The 24353-nt window shown below is 40.2% G+C and overlaps 3 protein-coding genes and 2 long non-coding RNA genes across 5 annotated transcripts; 4 read left to right on the top strand and 1 right to left on the bottom strand.

Moving 5' to 3' along the window:
- Positions 1-1690: 1690 nt before the first annotated feature.
- LOC145491060 (uncharacterized) lies at positions 1691-5300 on the bottom strand. The gene is made up of 2 exons (XR_014049755.1): positions 3165-5300; positions 1691-2671 (listed from the first exon to the last, which is right to left on the bottom strand). It is a non-coding gene; the product is annotated as an uncharacterized LOC145491060 (long non-coding RNA).
- A 6217-nt stretch (positions 5301-11517) lies between these two features.
- On the top strand, positions 11518-13368 carry LOC145479654 (uncharacterized). Its single transcript, XM_081458108.1, has 2 exons — positions 11518-11537; positions 12693-13368. Exons 1-2 carry the CDS (start codon positions 11518-11520, stop codon positions 13366-13368), a joined length of 696 nt encoding a protein of 231 aa, XP_081314234.1.
- A 115-nt stretch (positions 13369-13483) lies between these two features.
- On the top strand, positions 13484-14120 carry LOC145479565 (uncharacterized). The gene has a single exon (XM_081457998.1). The coding sequence runs from the start codon at positions 13632-13634 to the stop codon at positions 14118-14120; it is 489 nt and encodes a 162-aa protein (XP_081314124.1). The 5' UTR covers positions 13484-13631.
- A 469-nt stretch (positions 14121-14589) lies between these two features.
- LOC145479474 (uncharacterized) lies at positions 14590-19446 on the top strand. The gene has a single exon (XM_081457888.1). It carries the CDS (start codon positions 14590-14592, stop codon positions 19444-19446), a length of 4857 nt encoding a protein of 1618 aa, XP_081314014.1.
- Positions 19447-20340: 894 nt separating this feature from the next.
- On the top strand, positions 20341-23124 carry LOC145491055 (uncharacterized). The gene is made up of 3 exons (XR_014049753.1): positions 20341-20546; positions 20697-20757; positions 21671-23124. It is a non-coding gene; the product is annotated as an uncharacterized LOC145491055 (long non-coding RNA).
- Positions 23125-24353: the final 1229 nt, after the last annotated feature.

Here is a 24353-nt window from a genome sequence, read left to right as displayed (position 1 = left end):
ATGCCATTAGGGACAGCGCGTCTCCCAACCCCAAAATGCACCGGGAACGAAAGAATATCGAGATCGAAATGTATTGTGGGCCAAAATATAATCAGATAGTGGGAGCCTGGTCTCTAACACTTGAAACGCCTGGTTGATTTCAGCTTTAAAACGCAGTTAGCGACCACCAGCCCACGTTTTCTCGAAATATTTCTGAAAGGAAACACAAATTATCCCTCGAACGTCTCAGTCAGAGAAATTTTTGCTCATCAGATCGGTTGTGCACCACGGTATTTATTATCTTGCAATTCATTGACCTATTTGTTACTAGTAAACGAACCTTAGCTTGTGTTGTGTATGTAGAAATTATATGTAGTTTCTTTAATTTGATTAACAATAATCATAACGGCTTGTCGTGTATTTAATGTAGTAATACAGAATTTCATACCGTAATCCCATTATAATTCCACACACATACCAACATTGAAAGCCTGAAAATATATAATATAATATATAATAATATTTATCTGTTTTTTTTGTTTCTGCATGTAATATTTGTTTCAGATTTGTTGCTTAAAAGCAGTAAAAACTCTAGAACAATATGAAATAACTATATGACAATATTGAAATGACAGTAGATGTCAGACATGTACTCAGAGTCCAATTTTCCTTAGAATGTTACTCGAGCCATGTATGGCAAAAAAATATTAAATTAACAGTAAACTTGTTGCAAAATCAATATAGTTCACACTGTGCCGTTCAGTACTTACATGTACATGTACATACATATATCTGTGGTGGGGATCAAGTTGATAAAAATCCTACGGAAATGAGCTGATTGATCAAATATTTATGCAAAGCACGATGCCCAGTATTGTGATAGCTCACTGAAATTAAATGTGTGAAATGCAAGACTAGTTTCACCTCATGCCAATAATGATTTCACATGCTTATCCCTGTTCTATTTTACAGAACATCAAAAACATGGTCTAATATTATTATTAATACAAGCTGCTGGAATAGTCTTGAATGACTGCTCTGTCCTTTTTTTGCTAATAACAAAATGATTTCAGTTGAAAGAGACCTGGCATGTTCCATATGGGTCGTCCAGAAACAGTTAGAATCAGCTTTTAAAATTTCACTAGTCTGACCTGTAATGATTTCATATATTTTCTAGTGTGAAAATGTTTCCTGCACTAAATGCTCTAAATAATGACATCATCTTCTCTACTTAGCACAGCATCAAACAAACAATTTTGCCAAGGGACCTGCAGATCCAGGTTTTCATTATCCCTGGTGATCTTTTTCATTTTGATCAAAGTAAATTATGATGATGTTCTTCACTATGAGGAAGCTAAAGACCTGTGGATAACATAAGCCAATATCATAAGCCAATATGGCAGTAGCCTGCTAGAAGGCTAGTGTCAGGTTGCACAGTTATCTCTAGCTGTTCAAATCGTCATGAAAACATGTACAGCCTGCTACTGATCATATCACAAGGGCCATTTTAGAGATGAAAACTTAGGTCAAAAGGTTTCTAAAAGCACTCTTCTATCTTTGTACTACACTAACCACATGTCCTGCATTTTTCATGGGGCAGTGCATTTGGTTCATGTTAGAAGGAGTATTCCTTTCCAACATTGTTGTCTTTCTGTTGTTAAAGGATTTTGTGTTTGCAAACATGTGTTGTAAATATCACAATAGTACTGGAAATGGGTCATGAAATAGGGTTTTACACATAATGCTCAAATTTGTTGTCATTATGCAAATGCTTGATGATCAAAAAATCTCACTATATATTATGCTCAAAAGACATCGGCCAGTTTTTGTCACTGTTATTCCCGCGTAATGCTAGATTCTTTTGCCTTGCTATCATGCTCAAAATAATGCCAGCACAATGTGTAAAACCATATAATGACCACTAATGGGGGTGAGGGAAAGATGGAGTGGTCATCAGTGGAAGTTGTGGCACTTCCACAATAAACAAACTAAAAATTTGTTTCACACTGACAAGAATATGGCTTCGTCTCTGCTCATGGGCGACACAAAATATAACCAGTATTGGGTCAGGTGTTGCAAGAAGATCGATTCTTTGATCACTGGACCCGTTAACCATCAGAAAAGAGGGCTGTGCAAGGCTACCACAGCTGCGTTCACCAGAGTAATAACACCACATGTATCAGTGCAACTTTGCAGGGAATAGTTACGGCATCGCCAGTCACATTCATGACCCTGCCAATTAGTCGCACTGGGAGAGTGGGCAAGCACCAAATGACTCTTTTTGTGCGTTCCAACTTGTGGAATGTACCGTGCAAAATCATTGACGACATCAATGATGTCTGGGGGAGGTTGCCAAGCCAGCATCTTACAGTATATGATGTTCATGAAAGGTCGCAGCTCAACATCTACCAGTACCCAATGATTACCACCATTTTGAGGGTTGCCAATGAAAGTTTTGCCATTCCTTTGTCCCACATTCAGAGTGAAAACCAGCCTTTTTAATGGTCCAGGGTTAAGTAACTTAGCTTTCCTCATCATCTCATTGTAGATATTAACAACGACATTGGGCATAGTAGCATGGTATTGTTTTGCATGTCATTAAGCTGTTTTAAAACCCATGTGACGTGATCAGTATAGACCCAGCCTTGCATTCCCGATGCAGCAAGACAGGCAAGCTCATCTGCAGTCAATCCTGTTAATTAGTAACAACATGATATACTTTTCATCAGGCTTTATTAAATATTTTCTAAGGGAGTGGGGTAATAGACCTAAAAAAGTGGAGTTGGAGTAGGCTGCTAGCGGACAAAGATGTATATAAGATTATAAAGTTCTAAGCGTCACTGGTTTCTAATTCAACAAAACTGTGATACTGTATTGGAGATGGCATCCCCCCAACCCCCCCCCCCCCCAACCCCCTTTCCACCCTTCGACACCATGTCTAAAACCCTAATCGCATTTTTTCAGCTACAAAATAAGCATATCCCATTTTCTATTTTACATCATTTTACTTTTTCGGGCCCGTGCACGCATTTTCGTTTTATTTATCTTCAAAATTACATAAACTTTATTGCATATTTTAGCCGGTTCCAGTACTAGTTCAGGATATACCTGGAAAAATAAGCCTACACATCACGACATCACTCCACATGAAGTCATTTCTTAATTTTTCTTTTAAAAAAACTTACCATAACTTGGTAGCATATCGTCAGTAGGATTGTCCCAGATCATGGCTTTGAATTTGTCGATCGATTTCTCGCCGAGTTTTGGGCTGGCGAAAAGCTTTCGAAAACCACCTCATCTCAGTATTGTAAGCACTGGGTTTGCCCTGTCGACGGCTCAACTTTGCAAGGATCATTCTATACATAAATATTGAACAATGCTTGGAGCAATTCAAGTGAAAAATTTTATTCAGGATTTACCTTACCCGCTAAAAATGATAAAATTAACCAGGCCTACTAATGTTAGAGACCAGGTTCCCGCTGTCTTGTTATATTTTGGTCCATAATACATTTCGACCTCGATATTCTTTCGTTTCCAAAGCATTTTGGGGTTGGGAGACGCGCTGTCCCTAATGGCATGTCTGGAAGCGGTGGTAAAAGACTACACACGAGTGCTTTTTCGCCGTCCGTGTCGGGGATAGATTTATGTTCAAAAAGAAAAGAGGAGAGAGAGGTCCGGCTTTGAGGGTAACTGACGATGACCGCGGCCAGCTTGGTCATTTACAAAGAGAACTGGTGCCTGATAGCCCGGCCTGATAGTAGTTAATTGAAATGTGTTAATATCTCTCACACCTGCTCCTCTAGTTAAAACTCGGTTAAAGAGTGAAATCCTTCCAATTCAATTGAAATAGAGATAGAGATTAATTGTCAAGAAGAAAAGGGGAGAAAGGGGTCCGGCTTTGAGACTGAATGCTTATAAATTTTTGTATGCCGTTTTATTTTTCTACAGAACAAAATCGAACCAATAGATCGTTTTCGCTGTCACGCAATAAAAAAAATAATAAATCGAAAACCATCCAGTGGAAAAAGCTATGAAATTATGATGTTATAGAACATAACTAAATAAGCCTCTTCTCCAGGTTTTAGGCCTGTGCGTTTCCCCAAACTTCAGATATTCGTCGAAATGTTTCGCCGATATTTACAGAGCCCAGTATGAAAACGCCATGTTGGTGTACCTCCGTGGTACACCAATATGGCGGCCGGAAAATAGTGTAAACATCTGGAACTTACTTTGGCTATCTAGGCGACTTTGTCAGTACTGATCAAACAAGCATTTACATGAGCACTTTTCCTAATGCTTTAACTTCTAAAAAGGCTCAAAATCATGGGATAAGTATATATTTTTCGACAAACTCGATCATAGCCTTGTGTCACGTACCTCCATAACCCTGAAATTCAAAATGCTCTGGATTCCAAACGAAGCGCGCTATTGAGCTGTAAAATTGTAAACAGATATAAATATACCGCCTCTTGTGCCTGATGAGGACAAAAACGTTGGTGGCTCTTTCGTTTTGGATTTTAGAAAGTGATGACGTCACGTGAAAACGATCAATTCGATTGGGTTCGGTAATCGAATGTTTCACCGCTAAATGTAATAAACAATGCTAAATGTAATACCAACCGTAAATGTAATAAAAAATTAACTCTAAATGTAATACTGACCACAAATGTAATAAAAAACAACCCTAAATGTAACAACTTACCCCACCGTAAATGTAATACAATATAACGCTAAATGTAATAGGCTGACCAACCGTAAATGTAATACAAGTTATTCTCAAATGTAATAACATAGTGTTAAAAGTTCCCTTACGGTTACCGGGCATCACTTGAAGTCTCGGTGATTTTTTGTGAACATTGCCGAGGTTCGGCATAGTTCCGGTCAAAGCTTAACTGGGAGCTTCTGAAGATTTCCCAAGAAAATAGCCCTTCTGATGGTCGAGCATTTCAAACATCATTTCGGAAATTGTTTTCAGCGGATCGCGCAATTACATAGCCCACGTTCGAAAATAGTGGAAGCCTGGGCGAGAGAAGGCGTGCGCTCAGTTGTGGGATCGTTTGGGGGCCCCCGAGGTTGAAAACAAATGCGCAAGCGACCCCAAAATAACGATCCCATAATTGATCCCTCACCCATACTTGCCCCAGGTTTACACTCTTTTTGAACGTGGGTTATTATTAGAAGTCCTTCTGGATGTGTTCATTTGACACGACATATTACCCGGCAGTACGTGGCCTAGAAGAAATTTTAATGAATAACTGGGTTGTAATACAAAACCAGCCGTTGCTGAAAAGCATCTATACTAAACCTCCGGTTATATCATATAAGAGAGGCAAATCTCTAAACGATACGCTCGTTAGAGCGAAAATTTAACTGAAGGCTAAAATTCATCGCTATCGCGATTCATGAGGGGAGTCCGTGTAGACCTGTCATGATCCTTTGTTTTTAACACAGGTTGTAACAGTTTTAAACCGCATTTTTAAAAGCAAGCTCTCCTTGAATAATTTCAAATGGCGGCTTACAAAACTGTAGCTTTCGTGCGTTCAAAATATTATACCCTGTCTCTAAAATGGATAACCCTCTCTAACTCAGAAGCTACAAAATCACGACCCTGTTGGGCGGCACATACCCGTATAGGTATTGTATGGGAGTAACCCCCCGAGGGTAATCTGCGCCTAACGGTTTAATTAGTAAAGGGGATTAACCGTGATTGGGTAATCTGATGATCTATTGAAGTGATATCATATCACTGATGATATTGATGCCATTTACGCCTTTGCCACACTTAGTAACGTGTTATTACATTTAAGCTTAACTTGTATTACATTTACGGTTGGTCAGCTTATTACATTTAGCGTTAAATTGTATTACATTTACGGTGGGGTAAGTTATTACATTTAGGGTTGATTTTTATTACATTTTCGGTTAGTATTACATTTAGAGTTAATTTTTATTACATTTATTGTTGGTATTACATTTAGTGTTGTTATTACATTTAGCGGTGATACAATCGAACTTACCGAAAAGTTCCAGTTCGATTATGTTCGATTACCGAACCAATCGAACTCCAATCGAACGATTAAGTTCGATTGAGTTGATTGATTTTTGATTCGGTTTCGTTCGATTGACGACGCCGGGATAACAAACCAAAGTACGAACAAAAAATTTGACAACGTGAGGCTGGATTTTTGTTAGATCTTTCAGCCGGTATTCTTTAACTCAGCCTGAATTTTCCCCTACAATTGCCTCCATTCTACAACAGCCAGTTAATTCTGCCCTATGGTGGCCGCTTTAGAGAGGTTTACGGGTCGCCCTGTCAAAAGCAGTGCGTAATAGTGCCGGACGAAAAATAATTTAAAAAAGCTTTCGAGATTCATTAAAACACCGCTCTGCAGTAAGTGTCAATACCGGTATGTCAGAACAGTCACGGCTACAACTACTTCTCCCCATAGTTACGAGCCATACAGGCAAAATAAACGGTATCCAAGGCCACAGGGTTATAATGTCACTGTTAGAAATATAAACCTTTGCCAAGGCAGATAGAGTGAACATGTCCAAGATTTGATAACTTTGCCTTATTGGCACTTCCAAATATGACCCCCAGTTCTCGTTTTAACCTGCGAAGGTATCAAAAATATCAATAAATTGTCCAGTATGTTCGGTAATAACTGATGTTTTCAGAATTCACGCGGCTCGAGTACTATATTTCATTTTTCCGAGCATGTTAATTGGTATACAAATTGATGTCACAAGTTTTTGTGTTTGTGCACTGCGCGTTAAATATAAAGTATTGGAGCGTTGCATGGGAGAGTCTACATAGGAGCTCCTCGAGGCTAATGAGCTAATAATAGTAGTATGGGGCATGACCCTAGCATACGACCAATAACGCGGCACTGAAAAGTCAAGATGGCGGCCTGCAGGTAACGTCATGTCGATATGTTTTTGGCTGAATGCTCGGGTATAATCTGCGATCAGGCGTTTTTCAACTTTCAAAAACGTTCAAAACGCCTGATTGTAGTATAGTATCGGGCCCCTCGCCTAGATCCGCCACAGCATTCACAACACAAAACAAATAGTAAATTAAGGGATGAAGCGTTTACAGGACTAACGATAAATGAACGTACGTGTTTTGCAATGTTTGATTGAAGAAAGCTGTTGTGTACAAAGTTAATCTAGGTTTTAGACCGCCAGTACTGATTTGAGTCTATCTATCGTTTGAATAAACGACCATTTACTGAGTCATACATATGCTGCACTGCTTCAAGAGACAAATAATGTCTTCGCTCTCTTCAAGAAATCGCTTTTGAAAAATGTGCCGTTCCCTTTCCACGCATTCTTTTGAATGATTGGCAGATTGAAGGAGTCCCACAAGGTTATCGTAAGGCTGGTTTTCACTAGCGACGGAGTCGTAATCAGAAGCCTACAGTGATACGATCTAGTGAAAATCAAACCGACGGAGTCGGAAGCAGAACACCGCATCCGCTTATGACTCCGTTGCTTACGATCCAGTGAAAACTAGATTGGCGGAGTCGGAAGCAGAAGCGGAAGAGTAAACCAATCACAATGTTCCGGGCCTTGTGATTGGTTGGTTCTTCCATTTCTGCTTCCGATTCCAACAATCTAGTTTTCATTGGATCATAAACGACGGAGTCGTAAACGGAATCGGAAGAAATGGAAACGTTCTGATTCTTCTGACTCCGATTCCGTCGAGCTTATGACTCTGCATACGACTCCGATTTTCGATTTTCGATTTTCAGTAAGTCATAAGCTCTCTTATTAATTTCACTAGGTCATAAGGTCTCTTACGACTCTGACTTCGACTTCGACTCCGACTTCGTCGCTAGTGAGAACCAGCCTTTAGTGTTGTTCATAGGTTTAGTACCGACTCTTGAGCCGCTGAATTTCTTGCCTGTGCTTTTAATCTTTGTCCTTCTAAAGTATTTCAATGTGGACGTCGATGTCTTTCTGTGATATTGTTTTTTCTTTGCGTTTACGTCGTAGTTTGTTGACTTCGTTACCGGCGAAGATTTTTGTAATTTTGCATAACAGTTCCAAGTCGCTCTTCTAGCTCGCCACCGGTATTTCTGACGCTCTTCTCTTGCAGAAGCAAATAGAGTTGGGGGATTTTGTCCATGAGCAATCTCTTGACGTCGCTCGCCCTGTCATATTCGCTGCAGCTGTAAAATGGGTCGGAACAACAACGCTGATACTCTAAGGCGCTACATGGAGAATTTGAGAGGGAAGAAATTATTTGTCTCTTAAAACAGTGGAGCATATGACTCAGTAAATAGCCGTTTCATGATTCAAACGATAGGTAGGCCAGAATCAGTACTGGCGGTCTAGAACTTAGTACACAATAGCTTTCTACAGTCAAACATTACAAAACACGTACGTACATTAATTTTTAGTTCTGTAAACGCTTCATCCCTTAATTTACTCTTTGTTTTGTGTTGTGAATGTAGTGGTGTAGAATAAACCGTTTTGTCATGTCTACGAACTGTTACCTCGTTTATCGTGTGCATTTCCCCCGTGATTTAGAGTCCACTCTCCTATCTTCTAAACCGGCCAGGCTGTAGAGGTTTCCTGGGATCGGCCCGTATGCTTCGTCTCCCCGCCAAGGTTATGCCATGCTGCATATCTGCATGCGACTCTGGTAGCTCCCAGGGGTTGAAATTATTGTATTTATAGTTATGGCTTTTCACCCAAGTTTACGACTCTTTCGTCATTGTCCATCCTTATGACCGTTTATAACGGAGATGAGAATTCATGTGGATTCAGGCGGGTTCGCCGACTTACCTATACTATTTTTTGTACGTTGCATCATGCATGTTTCATGGTTCGCCATCTAAACTCAGTATGACCTTAGCAGGCCGCCATCTTGACTTTTCAGTGGGTCATTGGCCGTTTTAAAACCAATCTTGATAAACTTGTTTGTCTCTCCCTATGACATCAAAACTATACGGTTCTGCCTAGTAGCCGTTAGAAACCCTTTGCCCCTTCGTGACGTTACACGTAGTTAAACCAAACTTGGTTTGTTTGTTTGTTTCCGGCTTTTTCATCCTCGTTTACGATTGTCTCTTTCCTTACATATCTGTACTTTCCTTTAAAACGTTACATTTTACGTTTCCACCATCATCCTAAACTACATCCGCTTACTTACCCATCTTTCTTGACTATGAAGTGTCAAAGCCGCCATGATCTTGAATATGACATGACCAATATTAACTGCGTCCTAGGATCACGCCCCATATTACTAATAATGCAATTGAACTACAAATAATAGCTCTAGGGGAAGGTTTGTTTATATTGTCGATGTGCCTTTGACTGTATGCTCAAGAACAGTCTCCTAACTGGCGTTCTTTAACTTTCAAAGAAGAACACCCCGTTTCCATTCTCCTCGTTCGACCCTTATCCGAAAATGGCATTCTTTCAGCTGCATAAAATGTTACATTGTTTACTGCAGCTTGACTTTGAACAACTTTGAAACCGCGTCACAATTGCCGTTTTCACGGTTAGTTTTTGTCATTTGCATTAGAATGAAATCCAACGTGGATGCGCGGCAATTTCGGGCTGAAACAACAAAATAGCCCAAAATTGCCTCACATACATGCTAGATTATATTATAATGCAAATGAGAACGGTTAACTGTGAAAAGGCCATTACATTTGAACCTGTACCAGTTTGGTGTTTTAGTGTTGTGTGTGACTGGCACCATCGAGGTTCCAGGAGACTAAATTGAGTTCATTCTAAAGAATCGATAAAGAAACGTAAGACCTGCCTATGCAAAAATAGAGACATTTTTTGTTGAAACAGAAAACACTGTGAATGTTGACTCTCAGTAGCGAGTGTTATCTATCTGTTACTGTAATCTCGAGAGGTCAGACTGACTCAGTTGTCATATAACAGTGGAGTTTAATTAAATTCCCTCGGTGAATAAATCGCTTATCCCTCGTTGCCAGGAGGATTAGTGCAATGCAAGGGGAACTACATTGTAGCTAGCGTTTACCTCTTCAAATGTAATTATACTCGAGCATTTTCGGTTTTATCTGAGTTGGGTTGCTTTAAGTGCAGTACCTGCACAAGAGACTCGCCTTTCTTACCGAGATGAAGAAGGCAATCGTCATGCATTGAGTTAACAAATGTTATTTGTGATTTGAATAATTGCATTGGAACCGCAGAGGACCTTAGAATAATTGTTGGGAAAAACAAAACAACAACAACAATAGAAAAAAGAAAACAAAAACAAACAAACAAAGAACGAAATAAACGAACAATTATTCTTGTCACAAGGTCTGAAAAATTTTGTAAACGAAGCTTTCGACTGTATCGCACAGTCTTCATCAGCGATTAAAGTGAGCTCACGTTGTCACGTGAATGCAAATTGTTTAATCACGTGACAACAGATGGTCAAAAATGGTGGGAAGATCATTGCCCCCGTCTCTGTTCAGTGTTTGGCGTTGACGTCTGATATGGATGGCCTCCTTGATTTTCCTTTTGATATCTACCGACTCTTTATCAAAAACCTTGACTCCTTCCCAGTCGATCTCGTGGTTGGCCTGAGACTGGTGTTCCCGGATTGCAGATGTTGTTTGTTTCTGACACCACCCAGTCGCTTCTCCACGGTTCTCACTGTCTCGCCAATGTAATGCTCTCCGCAATCGTTGCATGTGATGTCGTATACCACACCCGTCTCCTTTTCAGTTTGTGTCCTGTCTTTTGGATGGACTAAGGTGGACCTCAGCGTGTTGTAAGGCTTGTGGTATGTGCGGATGTCATGTGCCCTAAAGACTCTACTAAGATGTTCTGAGAGCCCAGACACATAAGGCAGGCCTACAGAGGTTGGTCTAGGTGTCTCCGAGGTGCTCTTCTCCTGACTTGTGGGGCTGGGTCGAGAAGGGACTTTAAACATCCAGCGTTTGTAACCATTTGCGAGTAGAACATTCTGGATGTGCCGTACTTCCTTTGAAGACGGGCGTGGTAGACGACATCACATGCAGGAAAATCAAGGAGGCCATCCATATAAGACGTCAACGCCCAATACTGAACAGAGACGGGGGCTATGATCTTCCCACCATTTTTGACCATCTGTTGTCACGTGATTAAACAATTTGCATTCATGTGACAACGTGAGCTCACTTTAATCGCTGATGACGACTGTGCGATACAGTCGAAAGCTTCGTTTACAAAATTTTTCAGACCTTGTGACAAGAATAATTGTTCGTTTATTTATACACCAAGGTTAACAATGAACGTACATAGTCAAGAACGAAATAGTTGAAAAGCACCACTGCTTCAGCGCAGTGCTGGCTCTGCGGTCATCCATGCCTTCGAATATTTGAAAGGGAAAACCAAAGACAATCTCCAGTATAGATCGTAGTACCTTTCACAAATGTGGGGTAGAGCGGCATAAGAAAATGACTGATATTAATTTTACCTTCTTTAACTTTAACTTTACCTTAACCTATTCCTTTACCCTCACACAGGAATTCTCCCAAATGTTTCACGAGATGCTGATTAATTCATCATTGTAAAGTTCTTGGAATGGCATCAGCTTCATCCGGGTAAGTTCCATGTTTACCGTTATAAAAAGAAATGGTAAAGGATTTCAGTATCTCTTTGAGAATGAAATGCTCCAAACCTAGATAGTAGGCAAGAATTAATCAAGACTAGGCTTTTACAGAATCAATAGCTAACTTCAAGAAAGAGTGATGACGCAGGCGTTTATCGTTTTTTTTTTCTTGCGGGAGGGGAGGGGGATTGAAAGAAGAAACTCACAGACGCATACTGACGTCGATGGCGTTTTCATAAGTCAATAGAAGCTCCTTCCAGTCACCAAGGAACTGAACAGAGCACGCATTCGAAGAGCAAAAATGATTTAGCCGCAGCCCCCCATGAACATAATATCATGAGGAAGCTGTAGTAAAATGTGAGCCGGATAGGTGCGGAGTTGCAAGCGAAGAATGTATAGCAGCCATATCACGGACACGAAATACTGGATCAGGGTGCAAAGTCTCATCTTAGCGCTCCTTTTCACCAGATCTTTCCGTCATACTTTGTTTGCATCCACCAAACAATCCCACATGCGCTCGTGTCAATAATTTCGACACAAATCATCGATCTTTCCTTTTTGAATTGAGCTATATATCTTGTGTCAGATTCTGAGCGCGACTTCTATTTTGATTTGTTTTCCATGTGTCATTTAAAAACAGCACAAGTGGTGGTCCGACATCGTAACTGAAAGGATCATGATCACCTTGCACCCTCCTTTCAGAGGAAATTATTTTGCATAAAGGAGTTTTGTCAGCATGAATTAAGTAATTTTTTATAATGTAAAAACTTGCCTTCAAATTGAAGACAATTTCGGAATAACAGTTTCCTTAGTATAAAATCACCAATCCTTTTACATGTGGTATCATGTCTTCCCTTGAATTTGGAAAGTTGTCTGTCGTCTTAAACCAAGCATAATTCTTAACTAAACATGTAGCAGACGTTCCAGATTTGGTAAGTGTTAAATACTGAGAAACCTTCCGATGGTTTCTAAAAAGGTTCGATTTGGCTGGATTAAATCACACACAACAACATCAGCAATTCAACTTGGCGAACTCTAACAAGTACTGGGCGCCTCACTATAATGTGGATGCGTTAAACCGCTGACAATACATTACAGTAAGTTGGCAACAATCGTTGACCATTTCGTAAAATAACAAACAACTGAGTTTATATTGTTGTCCACCATACAGGCCATTAAGCCACCTTGGTGTGACGGAAAATCAGAAACGATGGCTTGTGGCTGGAATAGCACTCAACAAGGTCCTCATACCACAGATACGTCCGTTTGTGGAACAAGACATCAACACTGAATACAACAACCTCAAGACTAGCCACAATATTCATGGACAGAGCACATCTGGACGTCTTAAACGGTGGCCACAGCCTTTGAAGTACGAGAACATCAATGGAAATGATATCCATCCAAAGCTTGCGGGTGGAAAATTCGATTATTCTAAGTTTGACTGTCGAGTGATGTCCCATGTTGACTTTGCCGGGCTGTATGTTCAGAACCACATGGCCCACTTCACTGCCTTTGATGACCAATGTGATGCATCGGCTGTGCTGACATTGCTTGGTCGTATACCTGTGTCCCTTGCACCGGTACAAACCGCTGCAGATGATGTCAGAATAGCAAGAAATGACTGGGCGCATTGCGTCTTCACCAAATGGGATCAAACCAATTTTCTAAAGAGGTTTTCAGAGATGGAACACCTTGTGAAAATCATGGCTCCTCCAATTGCAGGAATACTTCTTGGAGAACTTAAAGACTGGGAGACTAAAGGTATTAACAAAGTAATGTGTTCTTTTCCACAACGGTATCCGAACGTCACTCGACCCTAATTCTTACTTTTATTGAATGATATCAGTTTTAATTCATTTCTGAAGAAAATGGGTTTTCCATGGTCATCATTACATGATATAATCATCAACGATGTACAGTGTGTATGATACCGTCCAGTGCATCGTTCTGGTAGCTTGATGTCCGTGTTTAACAGTTTTACAAGGGCGTGAATTGCATTTAAGTATACTTCGCCGTAGCATGAGGAAAGTGAAGTCCACTCTTGATTATTTTGACTCGTCATTTTTTAGGAACACACCTTTGCATGAACTCACCTGTGGACCCAGCTTTGATGAAACTGGTTCAACAAGAGCTGAAATCCCTGCAAGATGATGTGAAGAACATGTCTGCAGAGTGTGATAAAGAGAAGTCGAAACTCCAAAGTGAACTTCAAAATGCTGTCAGTGTTCTCGAGGAAATGGAACAGAAGATGGAAAGATTGGAGATTCGCCAGCAGAATGCGGAAAGCGAAATTGGCGATGTCAAGGATAGAATGAGTGCTGTTGAAGACACCATCTATAAACGTGAAGGTAACTTGAAGGCATCAATGTGTATCGGGGCTGTTCAGCAAATTTTTGTTTATTTTGCGAAAGCATCTGTCATCAGTTCCGAGATACAAGCGCGCTCGATAATTTTTTCCTACCAAACTTTGTCAAGCCTTACCAATCTTAAAAGGAGCCGACATCCTACCTCGAAGCAGAAAATATTTTTGTCAGCCGTGAAAACTGACAGATTTTTTATTTACGCGCCATGATCTGAAGGACAACGTCTTTCAAGTAAATTTGATCTCGCTTTGATCTGTGAAATCGCCGTGTGATTGACACTTTGTGGTCAACAAATATCTTACTGTTTTTCTTTTGTTTTGTTCCTTATTCTTACTGTTGTTGAGTGCACCCACGATTACCAAATTGAAAATTTAACGGAGACAACTTTCGTCGTGATTCTTGGTAGAGCCAAACGGGCCGTTACTCTCAATAGCCTGAATATTCTCCCCCATAGAACATATATTAATTCCCTTTTTACGGTGTCTGATGTAGATTTATTAGGTGCAGGAATACCGTATTCGTCTTAGTGCATGAAATCTATATTTCTAAGTGCGCAATTGTCATTTCTCTACTCTAATTATTGCATGACATTTTTTCAAATATACTTATTTGTTTTTGTCAAAAGGGGCTCAAACACTGCTTGTCAAGCCTAGACTTCCTCCCCAGGATAAGGACTTCATGGGCCGAAGAAAAGAATGCGAGGAGATCATGAGTCACCTGTCCTCTGAATCCACCCGAATCGTCTCCATCTTTGGTCCAGCAGGATTTGGAAAATCCCAGGTTGCAATCGCGGTAGGAAATGAACTCCACCTTCAAAACAAGACGGTTTATCACCTTGAACTACGCGGAGTTCAAAACAAGAAGGAATTAATATCAAAGTTTCTTTGTAATTTCAATGTGTCACAGAATTGTCGCGATTTGGAGCCAGAAGATTCGCTTTGTTATCAACTTAGCCAAGTTAATGATCATTTGTATTTCATCCTTGATAATGCAGATAGGTTATTGGAACCGAACGTGAAGGATGATGTTATTAATTTGATTAAGGAAATTCTGACAAAATTTTGTAATGTGACATTTATAGTTACTACCAGAGAATCACCCACATTCTTGCATTTTGAATCGCTAGGCCAAATATTAACTAGAGTAGGAGGGTTAGGTATGTTTCATTGCAAGAATCTAGTACAGAAATTGCTTCCTGATTCTAACGATGACGAACGCAAGAAAATCGCGCAATTATGTGGATATATGCCTTTTGCCATTATTTTGATGTGCTGCTCCATTACCCAAAGTAAGAAGCCACTAAATGACACTATAGATGAATTTATTAGATCAACCAAAAGGATTGTAAGAGAGTTGGATGATCCAGAAGACGTCAATGATTCAAGACTGATAGGCATCTTTGGTTCTTCTTTCGAGAGTCTCTCGCAAAATGACAAAAAAGCCTTTGTAACCTTGTCTGTTATTCCAGGAAGCTTTGACGAGGACGTTGCTACAGCTGTCTTAGACAAGTCCAAGTCCAAGTCCAAAGCCGAAATGACGCTGAAAAGACTTCAGAGAAGATCACTTATAGAATCAAGCTCAGGCTCATATCAAATGCACAAACTCCTCCAATCGTTTGGAAGTGAAAAAGGTGATAACGAAATGAGCGAAGTCTTTCGAAATGCGAAAACCCGCTTCGTAGCGTACTACATTTCCAAATTTACTGATCTAAACGAAAAATTTCTTTCAGGAAAATCGAAGTCGATGTCGGCGTTTATTGCTTTCTATAAAGACAAGGACAGATTTATGTCAAGTCTAATCGAAGGTTGCTCTGAGAGTGGCACAACAAGCGACAGGGCTTTCGATGCTTTAACGGATGCAGAGCTGTTTCTGGACACACTTCTTTGGGGTGACAAGGTCACTTTTGACAAGATCTATGATTCAGCATTGAAAGAAGCAGAGCAGCGTGGAAATAACACAGTATACCAACAGTTGGTTGCCGCCAAAGCGTTCAGTGAGGTGACTTGGGGTACCGCAGAAGGGGAAACAATTCAGACACTTAGCGAAATTCGACCCTCCGCTTCATCGGATAGGCGGAAATCAATTGAAGGTAAGCGTGCATGCTATTTAGGCATCCATCAGCTCGTCAGTGGTAAGCTGAAAGAAGGTGTAAAACTTTTGAAAGGCGCTCTTTCACTTTTAGACGGCACCATAGGCCAGTTTCTTATTCTAAAGACCCTGGCTTGTCAGATCCTCTCCTTATGTTATGAATCCGAAAACAGATCAGAAAGGGCAGAAGAATTCCTCAAAAAGGCCAGCGAAGAATGTAACAAAATTGGAGACTCAAGCCTTTTAGTAATTCCCCAATTGAACAAAAATTTACCAAAAGAGGAAGAGGCCTCTTGGAATCGACCACTGGCGTTGGAAATGTATTTCATTATCTCCAAAGCAATAAAAATCTTCTCCCCGAAAACATTGAAGTCATTAGAACACGATGTTCTTCGAATGGAAAAAGAAATTTACCGAAAACCATCCGCAAATATCGGTAAAGTGGTCGCCATATTTCATTTCCACCGCAGCGTCGTGGGTGTATTAGCTGAGATAAACAAATATGAAGAAGCAATACAATCTATTAAAGCAACGATCAGTCTTCAGAAAGAAGTCCTAATGGAATGCACACACGATGGTGTCGGTTCCCAGGAGACCGAAAACAAGGATGACATTACCAAAGATTTTAAGCTTCAAGAGCACAAGGAGGCATTAGCCAAAAGCTACTCCTACCTCTCTGTCCTTGAATTCCGGGTAAAGGACTACAAGGCAAGCTTTGAATCCCAGAGGTGTGCCCTAGAAATCAGACGAGAGATATTTGGTGAGCGACATGCAAGCACAGTTGACAGTTATCATGAATTAGCCATCATTTTGAGAACCATGGGCGACTGTCTTTCAGCTCTCCACTTTCAGGAAAGTGTGCTTGCCTTCCGATTAAATCTTTCGGATCAGAACCCTTCAAAGACAGCAGACAGCTATCATGAATTAGGAGTGACACAGTGTAAAACGGGCGACTATGCTGCTGCTCGTTGCTCTCATGAACGTGCACTTCATATTAGATTAGAGCATTTTGGTAACAGGCATCAAGAAACCGCTAGCAGTTACCATGAGTTAGGAATTTCACAGTGGTCTATAGAAAAGTATGTGTGTGCCCTCGACTATCACAAGAAAGCACTAAGCGTTGCACTTGACGTACTGGGAGAGCATCACAGAGTTACAGCAGACAGCTACTACGAACTAGGGAAGACATACTTCTGCTTGGAAGACTACCGTGCTTCTCTCCGATCACACATACATGCACATCGCACACGGCTGGAGTTACTAGGCGATGAGCATCCTGACACGGCCAAAAGCAACCATGAACTTGGAGTCACCCATTACGCAATGGAACAGTATCCTTCAGCTCTTAGGTATGTCAAGTGGGCGCTTGCCGCAAGGCAGAAAATTCATGGAGCTCAACATGATGACGTTGCCCAAAGTTGCCATCAACTAGGACGCACACTGTACAAAATGCAAGACTACACCCAGGCGTTTCAGTCATACAACTGTGCAGTTTCAATTAGAAAACGGTTATTGGATGAAAACCACTCGAAGACAGCCGACAGCTATTATGGGTTGGGGATATTGTCTTTTTCCAGCCAAGACTGCGCATCGGCTTTCGTCAAGCAGCAGAATGCTCTTACAAACGGAAAGAAGAATCTGGATGAAGAAGAGGCGAAAAGAGCCGACAGTCTCCATCACATGGCGAGTTATGTGCAGCGGAAGCTTCAAAACTATGAATTATCTCTGCAGTTGCATCAATGTGCCCTAGACATAAGGCTGAAATTATCTGGCCAAAATCATACCGCCAAAACGGCTGACAGCTACTACCAACTAGGACTGGTACAGTGTGACCTCGCCCGTTACGACGAAGCTTTTAATTCGCACCAGAAAGCATTAGAAATACGACTGGAACTGCTAGGTTACTCTCATGCAACAACTGCCGCCAGTTACCTACAGATAAGCAATGCACAGCTGAAAAGAATGCTTTTTGATCCTGCTTTTGAGTCACTTCAGCATGCTGTTCAAATAACAACGGAACTACTATCTAAACAAAAGCAACAGCTGGCTCATTGCTCCCTCGAGCAGCAAGCAAACGAAACGTTTTTGCAAGATGATGCTTCAGGTTTGCAGTTATTCAAACATGCATCAACTGTTTCTCAGGAATTCTCGGCGTGTGTTCCATCACAAAATCATTCACTTAGAAATCAACTTGAAAATTTAAAAGTACAACTCATTGAGAAGGCCAACTTCTACAGTAGACTCGGCATCATGAAACTTGAAAACACGCGGTCCGATCTAGATGACGTAACACCCACTCTACATTTACATCAACACGCCCTTGAAATGAATCGGGAATTGCTTGGTGAAACGCACCCACATACAGCTGACAGCTACCAAACACTTGGGTCAACACAACTTAAAATAAACGACTTAAGGTCCGCACTTCAGTCACATCAACGTGCACTGGACATTAGACTAGAACTGTTTGGTGAAAAACACGAAAAGACAGCTGACAGCTACAACTCACTTGGAGTCACACAATACAGTTTGAACGACTTGAGGTCCGCACTTCAGTCACATCAACGAGCACTGGACATTAGACTAGAACTGTTTGGTGAAAAACACGAAAAGACAGCTGACAGCTATCATGAACTTGGAGTCACACAATGGAAAATGAACGACTTAAGGTCCGCACTTCAGTCACATCAACGTGCAGTGGACATTAGACTAGAACTGTTTGGTGAAAAACACGAAAAGACAGCTGACAGCTATCATGAACTTGGAGTCACACAATGGAAAATAAACGACTTAAGGTCCGCACTTCAGTCACATCAACGTGCAGTGGACATTAGACTAGAACTGTTTGGTGAAAAACACGAAAAGACAGCTTACAGCTATCATGAACTTGGAGTCACACAATGGAAAACGAACGACTTAAGGTCCGCACTTCAGTCACACCAACGTGCACTGGACATTAGACTAGAACTGTTTGGTGAAAAACACGAAAAGACAGCTGACAGCTACAACTCACTTGGAGTCACACAATACAGTTTGAACGACTTAAGGTCCGCACTTCAGTCACATCAACGTGCACTGGACATTAGACTAGAACTGTTTGGTGAAAAACATGAAAAGACAGCTGACAGCTACAACTCACTTGGAGTCACACAATACAGTTTGAACGACTTAAGGTCCGCACTTCAGTCACATCAACGTGCACTGGACATTAGACTAGAACTGTTTGGTAAAAAACACGAAAAGACAGCTGACAGCTATCATGAACTTGGAAACACACAAGGGAGAATGAACGACTTAAGGTCCGCACTTCAGTCACACCAACGTGCACTGGACATTAGACTAGAACTGTTTGGTGAAACACACGAAAAGACAGCTGACAGCTACCGGGATCTTGGAGTCACACAATACAGTTTGAACGACTTAAGGACCGCACTTCAGTCACATTAACGTGCACTGGAGATCAGAATACAAATGCCTGGTAAATACTACCCACACACAGCTGACAGCCACCACGAGTTAAAGACTACCCAGGATGCAGTTGGCGATAGTTCTTTACTGAGTTAACCAGCGAATGCTTGACAAAATCGATGAATGCTGTTCGGCAGAAGTTGTTAAGTAGCACTGCCTTGAGTCTCGCGATGAGAAATTCCATCAGCAATGCAGTAGCATCAACAACTTCTTGAGATGCACTCGGCTCTTGGAGAAAAAAATTTACTTCTATTGGGTGCTGATTTGTAAACAAAGAGTGTATCATTCCATTAAATAACAATAAACTTTATGCGTATATGTATATACACATCTGAGGAGCATGCTCTAGGACTGGACTAAAAGAAATCGATGCACTCTGAGACAAAATTTGTACAATATCACTCATTGCTGTTTTCCGTAAGTTTCATCATCTCCATTGAATGACAGCTAATGACGCTTCCAAACTCCTTCCTCTCATGTTTCAACCTATTGATTGTAGCATTTATTCTGTAGGTCTGAGAGTAAATTGTTGAACATGTAAATGATGTTGGTTGAATCCGTTTATTGAAGAAAAAAATAATCGTAAAAGGCATAATTACCTTAAAGCTTTGGAGTAAATTTCTGCGAGGATACGGAAGAAAACATCGCAAGAATCAGAAAAAATGAATTTCGCAAAATCCTTTGCCATGGGATACTACAATTCGGTACCATACATTGCCGCTTAACTTGATGTAACCTGTAAGTTACAGCTGATACGAGTTGAAATCAATCTTTTTCACCGAGTATTTCTCTTATTTATAAATTTACCAACTTCCTAATGGCAATAGGATATTAACATTGCTTGTTTTTATTAGAGAGGTTTTCAATTGAGTGGGCACGGCGGAAAAACCGCTGATTGGCTGAAAAATCCGTTGTCTTGGAGCATGCTCAAGCGCTCGCCGCTGACAATTTGCGGCTGCAAACAAGTTTCGAAAATGTCTGAACATTTTGCAATCGGGAGCATCGAACAGCAAGAAATATTGTGGATTTTTACCCAGTTAGAACCTCTACTTGTCACAGAGTATGCGGATTAAGCAAAAGTAAGTATGTTGCAAATGTTAGCCTGGTTTTGTCGCTTTCTTTGAGTGTTATTCTTTGTGTTGTGATTTCTTTTGTACGTTGGTGTCGTGTTCATTTTGTGCCAAGCGGAGGCACGTGCTCAGTTTATTTACAATACTCTTCTGCTGCAGATATTGGTGTACAGATGACTTAACACAATGAACACAGCATAATGGAAAGCTATGTTGAAAGGTAAGCCAAGTTTTCGTTCCTTTCCTTCCGTAAATGGTTGATTTTTGCTAGTGGCAACATTTTCTAGTTCGTGTGTGGCTTCGGAAACTTTTTGGCTCGATGAGTTTACATTTTAAAAGTTGAAGATTTTGTTCGCTATCATTTGAATTACCCGTCATATCTTGACTTGCCTCTGGGAAGAGACCCGTTAGGTTTTTTGTCTGCCATGTTCATATAAATAAATGACGAAAACCGTTGACACTGTACTGTAAATGAGCTTAATTTTGTAGATTTAAGGATATAAATCTTACATGCAATGAATGTTTTAAAAGCGTAGCCAACTTATGTTCAGTCCGGATATCAGCATGCTATTCAAGGTGACACATTTCTTTCTACGTTTGGAAGTATCCTCTGGCTTGTGTTGTCTATAATTTAAAAGTTCTTGCAGCGGTGCAAGAATCGGATATGACAGATGTACACTAAGTTTTTTTGTTTTGTTGTTATTGAATGGACTAATTGCGTGGTTTTGAAAGAGTTTTTAAAAGTTATCTTGTAAAATTATTTTTTGACCTGAAGGCAGACTTTTTTGGGTTTAATTAGTCTGATGATGAGGTTAATGAAATGTTTTTATTTATTTATTATTTATTGAGTGAAACCTCAAGAAGTAACACTCCTTTTGTTGTACTTCATGATTATGTTGTACTACATGATTTAAACTTCCCAGTTACAAAGCTAGCAAAATGACTGAGGTATTCACAATATAGGTTGAAAGGAGTTGCATAGTCTTTAATGCTCTATGCAGTGTTGTATAATGTATGAACAGTGCAGATACTAAGTTAATGACATTTCTTCTTGCAATGTAATAAGTATTCAAAGGATGAAGCCAAAGTATAGCTTAATTTAATTTTACATTTTTTCCTCTTTTTTTACACAGTTAGACCTCAGATTTTCACACTCTCCTCCTCTCTTTCAATTACTTGATTCTCTGGCTGGAGACAGTGTGACGCGGCCATATACATCAACTTGAAGAAGTTTTTTTCATGGATGAAATGAATGCCATCTTCCTTGGAGAGGATACTAAATGATATGTCCCCTTTCATAAAAAGATTAAGGAATAATAAAAGGGATAATTAAGGAACCAAATGCATGGAACATGCAGGATTTCCCAGTAATTAATAAAGAAAAATGTTTGAAGACAGAAAAATTATAGTTTGGTAAACAACTTGGTTGGGATTTGACTTCTTAAAAATTTGCAGATCATAATATTTTGGTGTGGAAGTTTATGCGATATTTAACAATTATTCTTTGCAATCGAGGTGAATAGTGGCTGTTATTCACTGAGATTGACAAGTTTTTAGTATATGTACAAAGTGATCTCAACAACAGATGAAAAGGAAACCATTAAAAGATAATTTAATTGACCTCTCAATTCATGCGTTGAAAACATGCAAGTGGTATGAAGATGTGCACAATTCTTGACAGAATCTTCTAACATGGCAAGTCTAGTTAACCTGCGATAAAATCCTTGTTGATCACAATCTCACAAAATGGTCTTTTAACACAGTTCAAATCAGCAATCTAAATGAAAAGTCTGTTTGCAAAACAATTTCATTGCTCAATCAAAGTTTTCATTTTTACTTGAAATGAAAATTGAAAATTCAAAACTTTGAAGACTTTTTTGTATTTTCTGGTACAGTATCTTCTTGTATTCTCAGGATTTCCGTTTGAGAAACACTGGCGGAACATAAGTTTTCGCCAGCCATTTTGTAATTGTTTGGATCACGCATCATTCACTCGTTAGGGAGTGAATAATTATCAATTATTCCACAAAAGCATGTTGTATATGAGATAATAGATAGCCAACAAGGCGCATAGCGCTGAGTTGGCTTTAATCTTCTCATATCCAACAGGCACGAGTGGAATAATTGTTTTATTAGAAAGGCCCCTAGAATATAGAAAACTAGACTTAAATAACAATAAAAATGCTCAAAAAATCATGCACACGCTTTCCATATTTGTAGAGCATGGTATAATGGCTCATAACCCCTGATGGCTAAAACAATGAAAACTCTCAAATTGCATTATCCAATGATCCAGTTTTTTAATGATGCTCATTGCGTGTGTGTTTGTGTTGGATTTTATTTTTATTTCAGTTTAGTTTTCTATATTTGGGCGGTGTTTTTAATGAAACAATTCTAGTCATGCTTGTTTGGTCTCTTTGTTTGGGAATGGGAGAGGTTAACTTAACAGTAGTTTTTATTTTGGAATTGCAAATCTCTAAGTTGCATTTTAATCAGATTAACATTTTGCTGAGACATCATTTGCCTGATCTGATTAATTTACCAAAAAGTGAATTGCGGTGCCAGAAGATAACCATATCCACCTCAAGGGAGTTCAATGGAAATTCTGAGTTGTGTGTGTGGGGGGGGGGGGGGGGGGGGGAAGAATTCGAAACTTAAAATTTTGAAAAGGAAAGTATGAATGTGAACTGGCATTTTCAGTGGGGTGTTCAGAGGAAGGGGTTTGCTCCAAATGCATGTGTTATGATATGAGCCCTTGCTACTTCACTGATGTTGATAGAGATTTGAATATCTTCTGTATCTGCTATAGTCTTACTTTCTACAGTAGTGGGTTATCAGCCCTCAGCCCTCAGCCCAACACCCAACCTAGAAAGCCAGGTGATCACAATTTGTCTGGTCCCTATCCTTCAACCTACCAGAAGTACAAGACTCCAGCTGACATAGCTCATAGGGTCTTAGATACAAAAACCATCCCTCCACAACAAGGTGGTGACCCCTTAAGATGATTGGAAGTTGGGGGAGAGAGTAAACAAAATTTGGTGGCAGGGTCTGCAAGGGTATAGAATTTATCTGGAACACAATTATATGAAACAGTAGAATTTTGTTGCAGTGTAGGCTACTGAACCTTCTCCTTAAAAGTGTCTAGGAGAGATGGCATATGGTATTACCTTGGAACAAGACTTAAACTTACTATTGGGGGAGGAGGGATGGTGCAGTTGTCATGTGTTTTCTCACAATGGTGCTTTTTGCAAAAAGGCATGCTTTCCAAAATGGTTGGTGTAAGACGCAGACTTAGGACTGCAGGTCAGGTGTTAAAATGCAGACTGAAGACTTTTTAAGTGTTACTGTGTGTCAACAGTAAACAGACCAACCTTATTCAAGCTAAAAGAAGTGAGAGTTGAGCATAAATAGTTCTAGGGTTAGACTGAATATCACTCGGGTTAGCTGGGAAGGATCTAGGGGGCTTTGGCTGGTTCGGTCGAACCCCCTAGATTGAAAAAAAAAAAAGAAATAAAACGTAACATGCTAACTTGGCCTCAGAATAACAGAAATCCTATTTCCAATTCAAGGACCACAATTTCAAAAATTTCCAGCATGAAAGCCACTGGTCCCCCTGCAGGGGACCGCCTTTTGGCAGCTCGTATCTCGAAACCCCTGCTCTGTATCCGCCCCAGGGTTAGCCTGAATATTTTCTCCAGTTAGCCTGTTTAAGGTTAGCTCTCGATAAAACACGATTCAGTTATAATAATGTCTGCAGTATGTATTTCCCCCTTACTCTGCAGTCTCCAAAACAAAGCACGAATGAATAGCACACAA

The sequence above is a fragment of the Orbicella franksi genome, chromosome 1, assembly GCF_964199315.1.
Source record: "Orbicella franksi chromosome 1, jaOrbFran1.1, whole genome shotgun sequence".
Taxonomy (NCBI): domain Eukaryota; kingdom Metazoa; phylum Cnidaria; class Anthozoa; order Scleractinia; family Merulinidae; genus Orbicella; species Orbicella franksi.
The sequence above is the reverse complement of the archived record's forward strand: the minus strand, read 5'-3'. Positions and strand labels throughout refer to the sequence as shown.

Excerpts from the sequence above, each read along its gene's own strand:
- LOC145479654 (XM_081458108.1), top strand. The coding sequence starts at position 11,518 with ATGGCATCAGCTTCATCCGG. Across the intron at positions 11,538-12,692 it reads ATGGCATCAGCTTCATCCGG|TTTATATTGTTGTCCACCAT; the intron begins GTAAGTTCCATG and ends CAAACAACTGAG.
- LOC145479565 (XM_081457998.1), top strand. The coding sequence starts at position 13,632 with ATGAACTCACCTGTGGACCCAGCTTTGATGAAACTGGTTCAACAAGAG.
- LOC145479474 (XM_081457888.1), top strand. The coding sequence starts at position 14,590 with ATGGGCCGAAGAAAAGAATGCGAGGAGATCATGAGTCACCTGTCCTCT.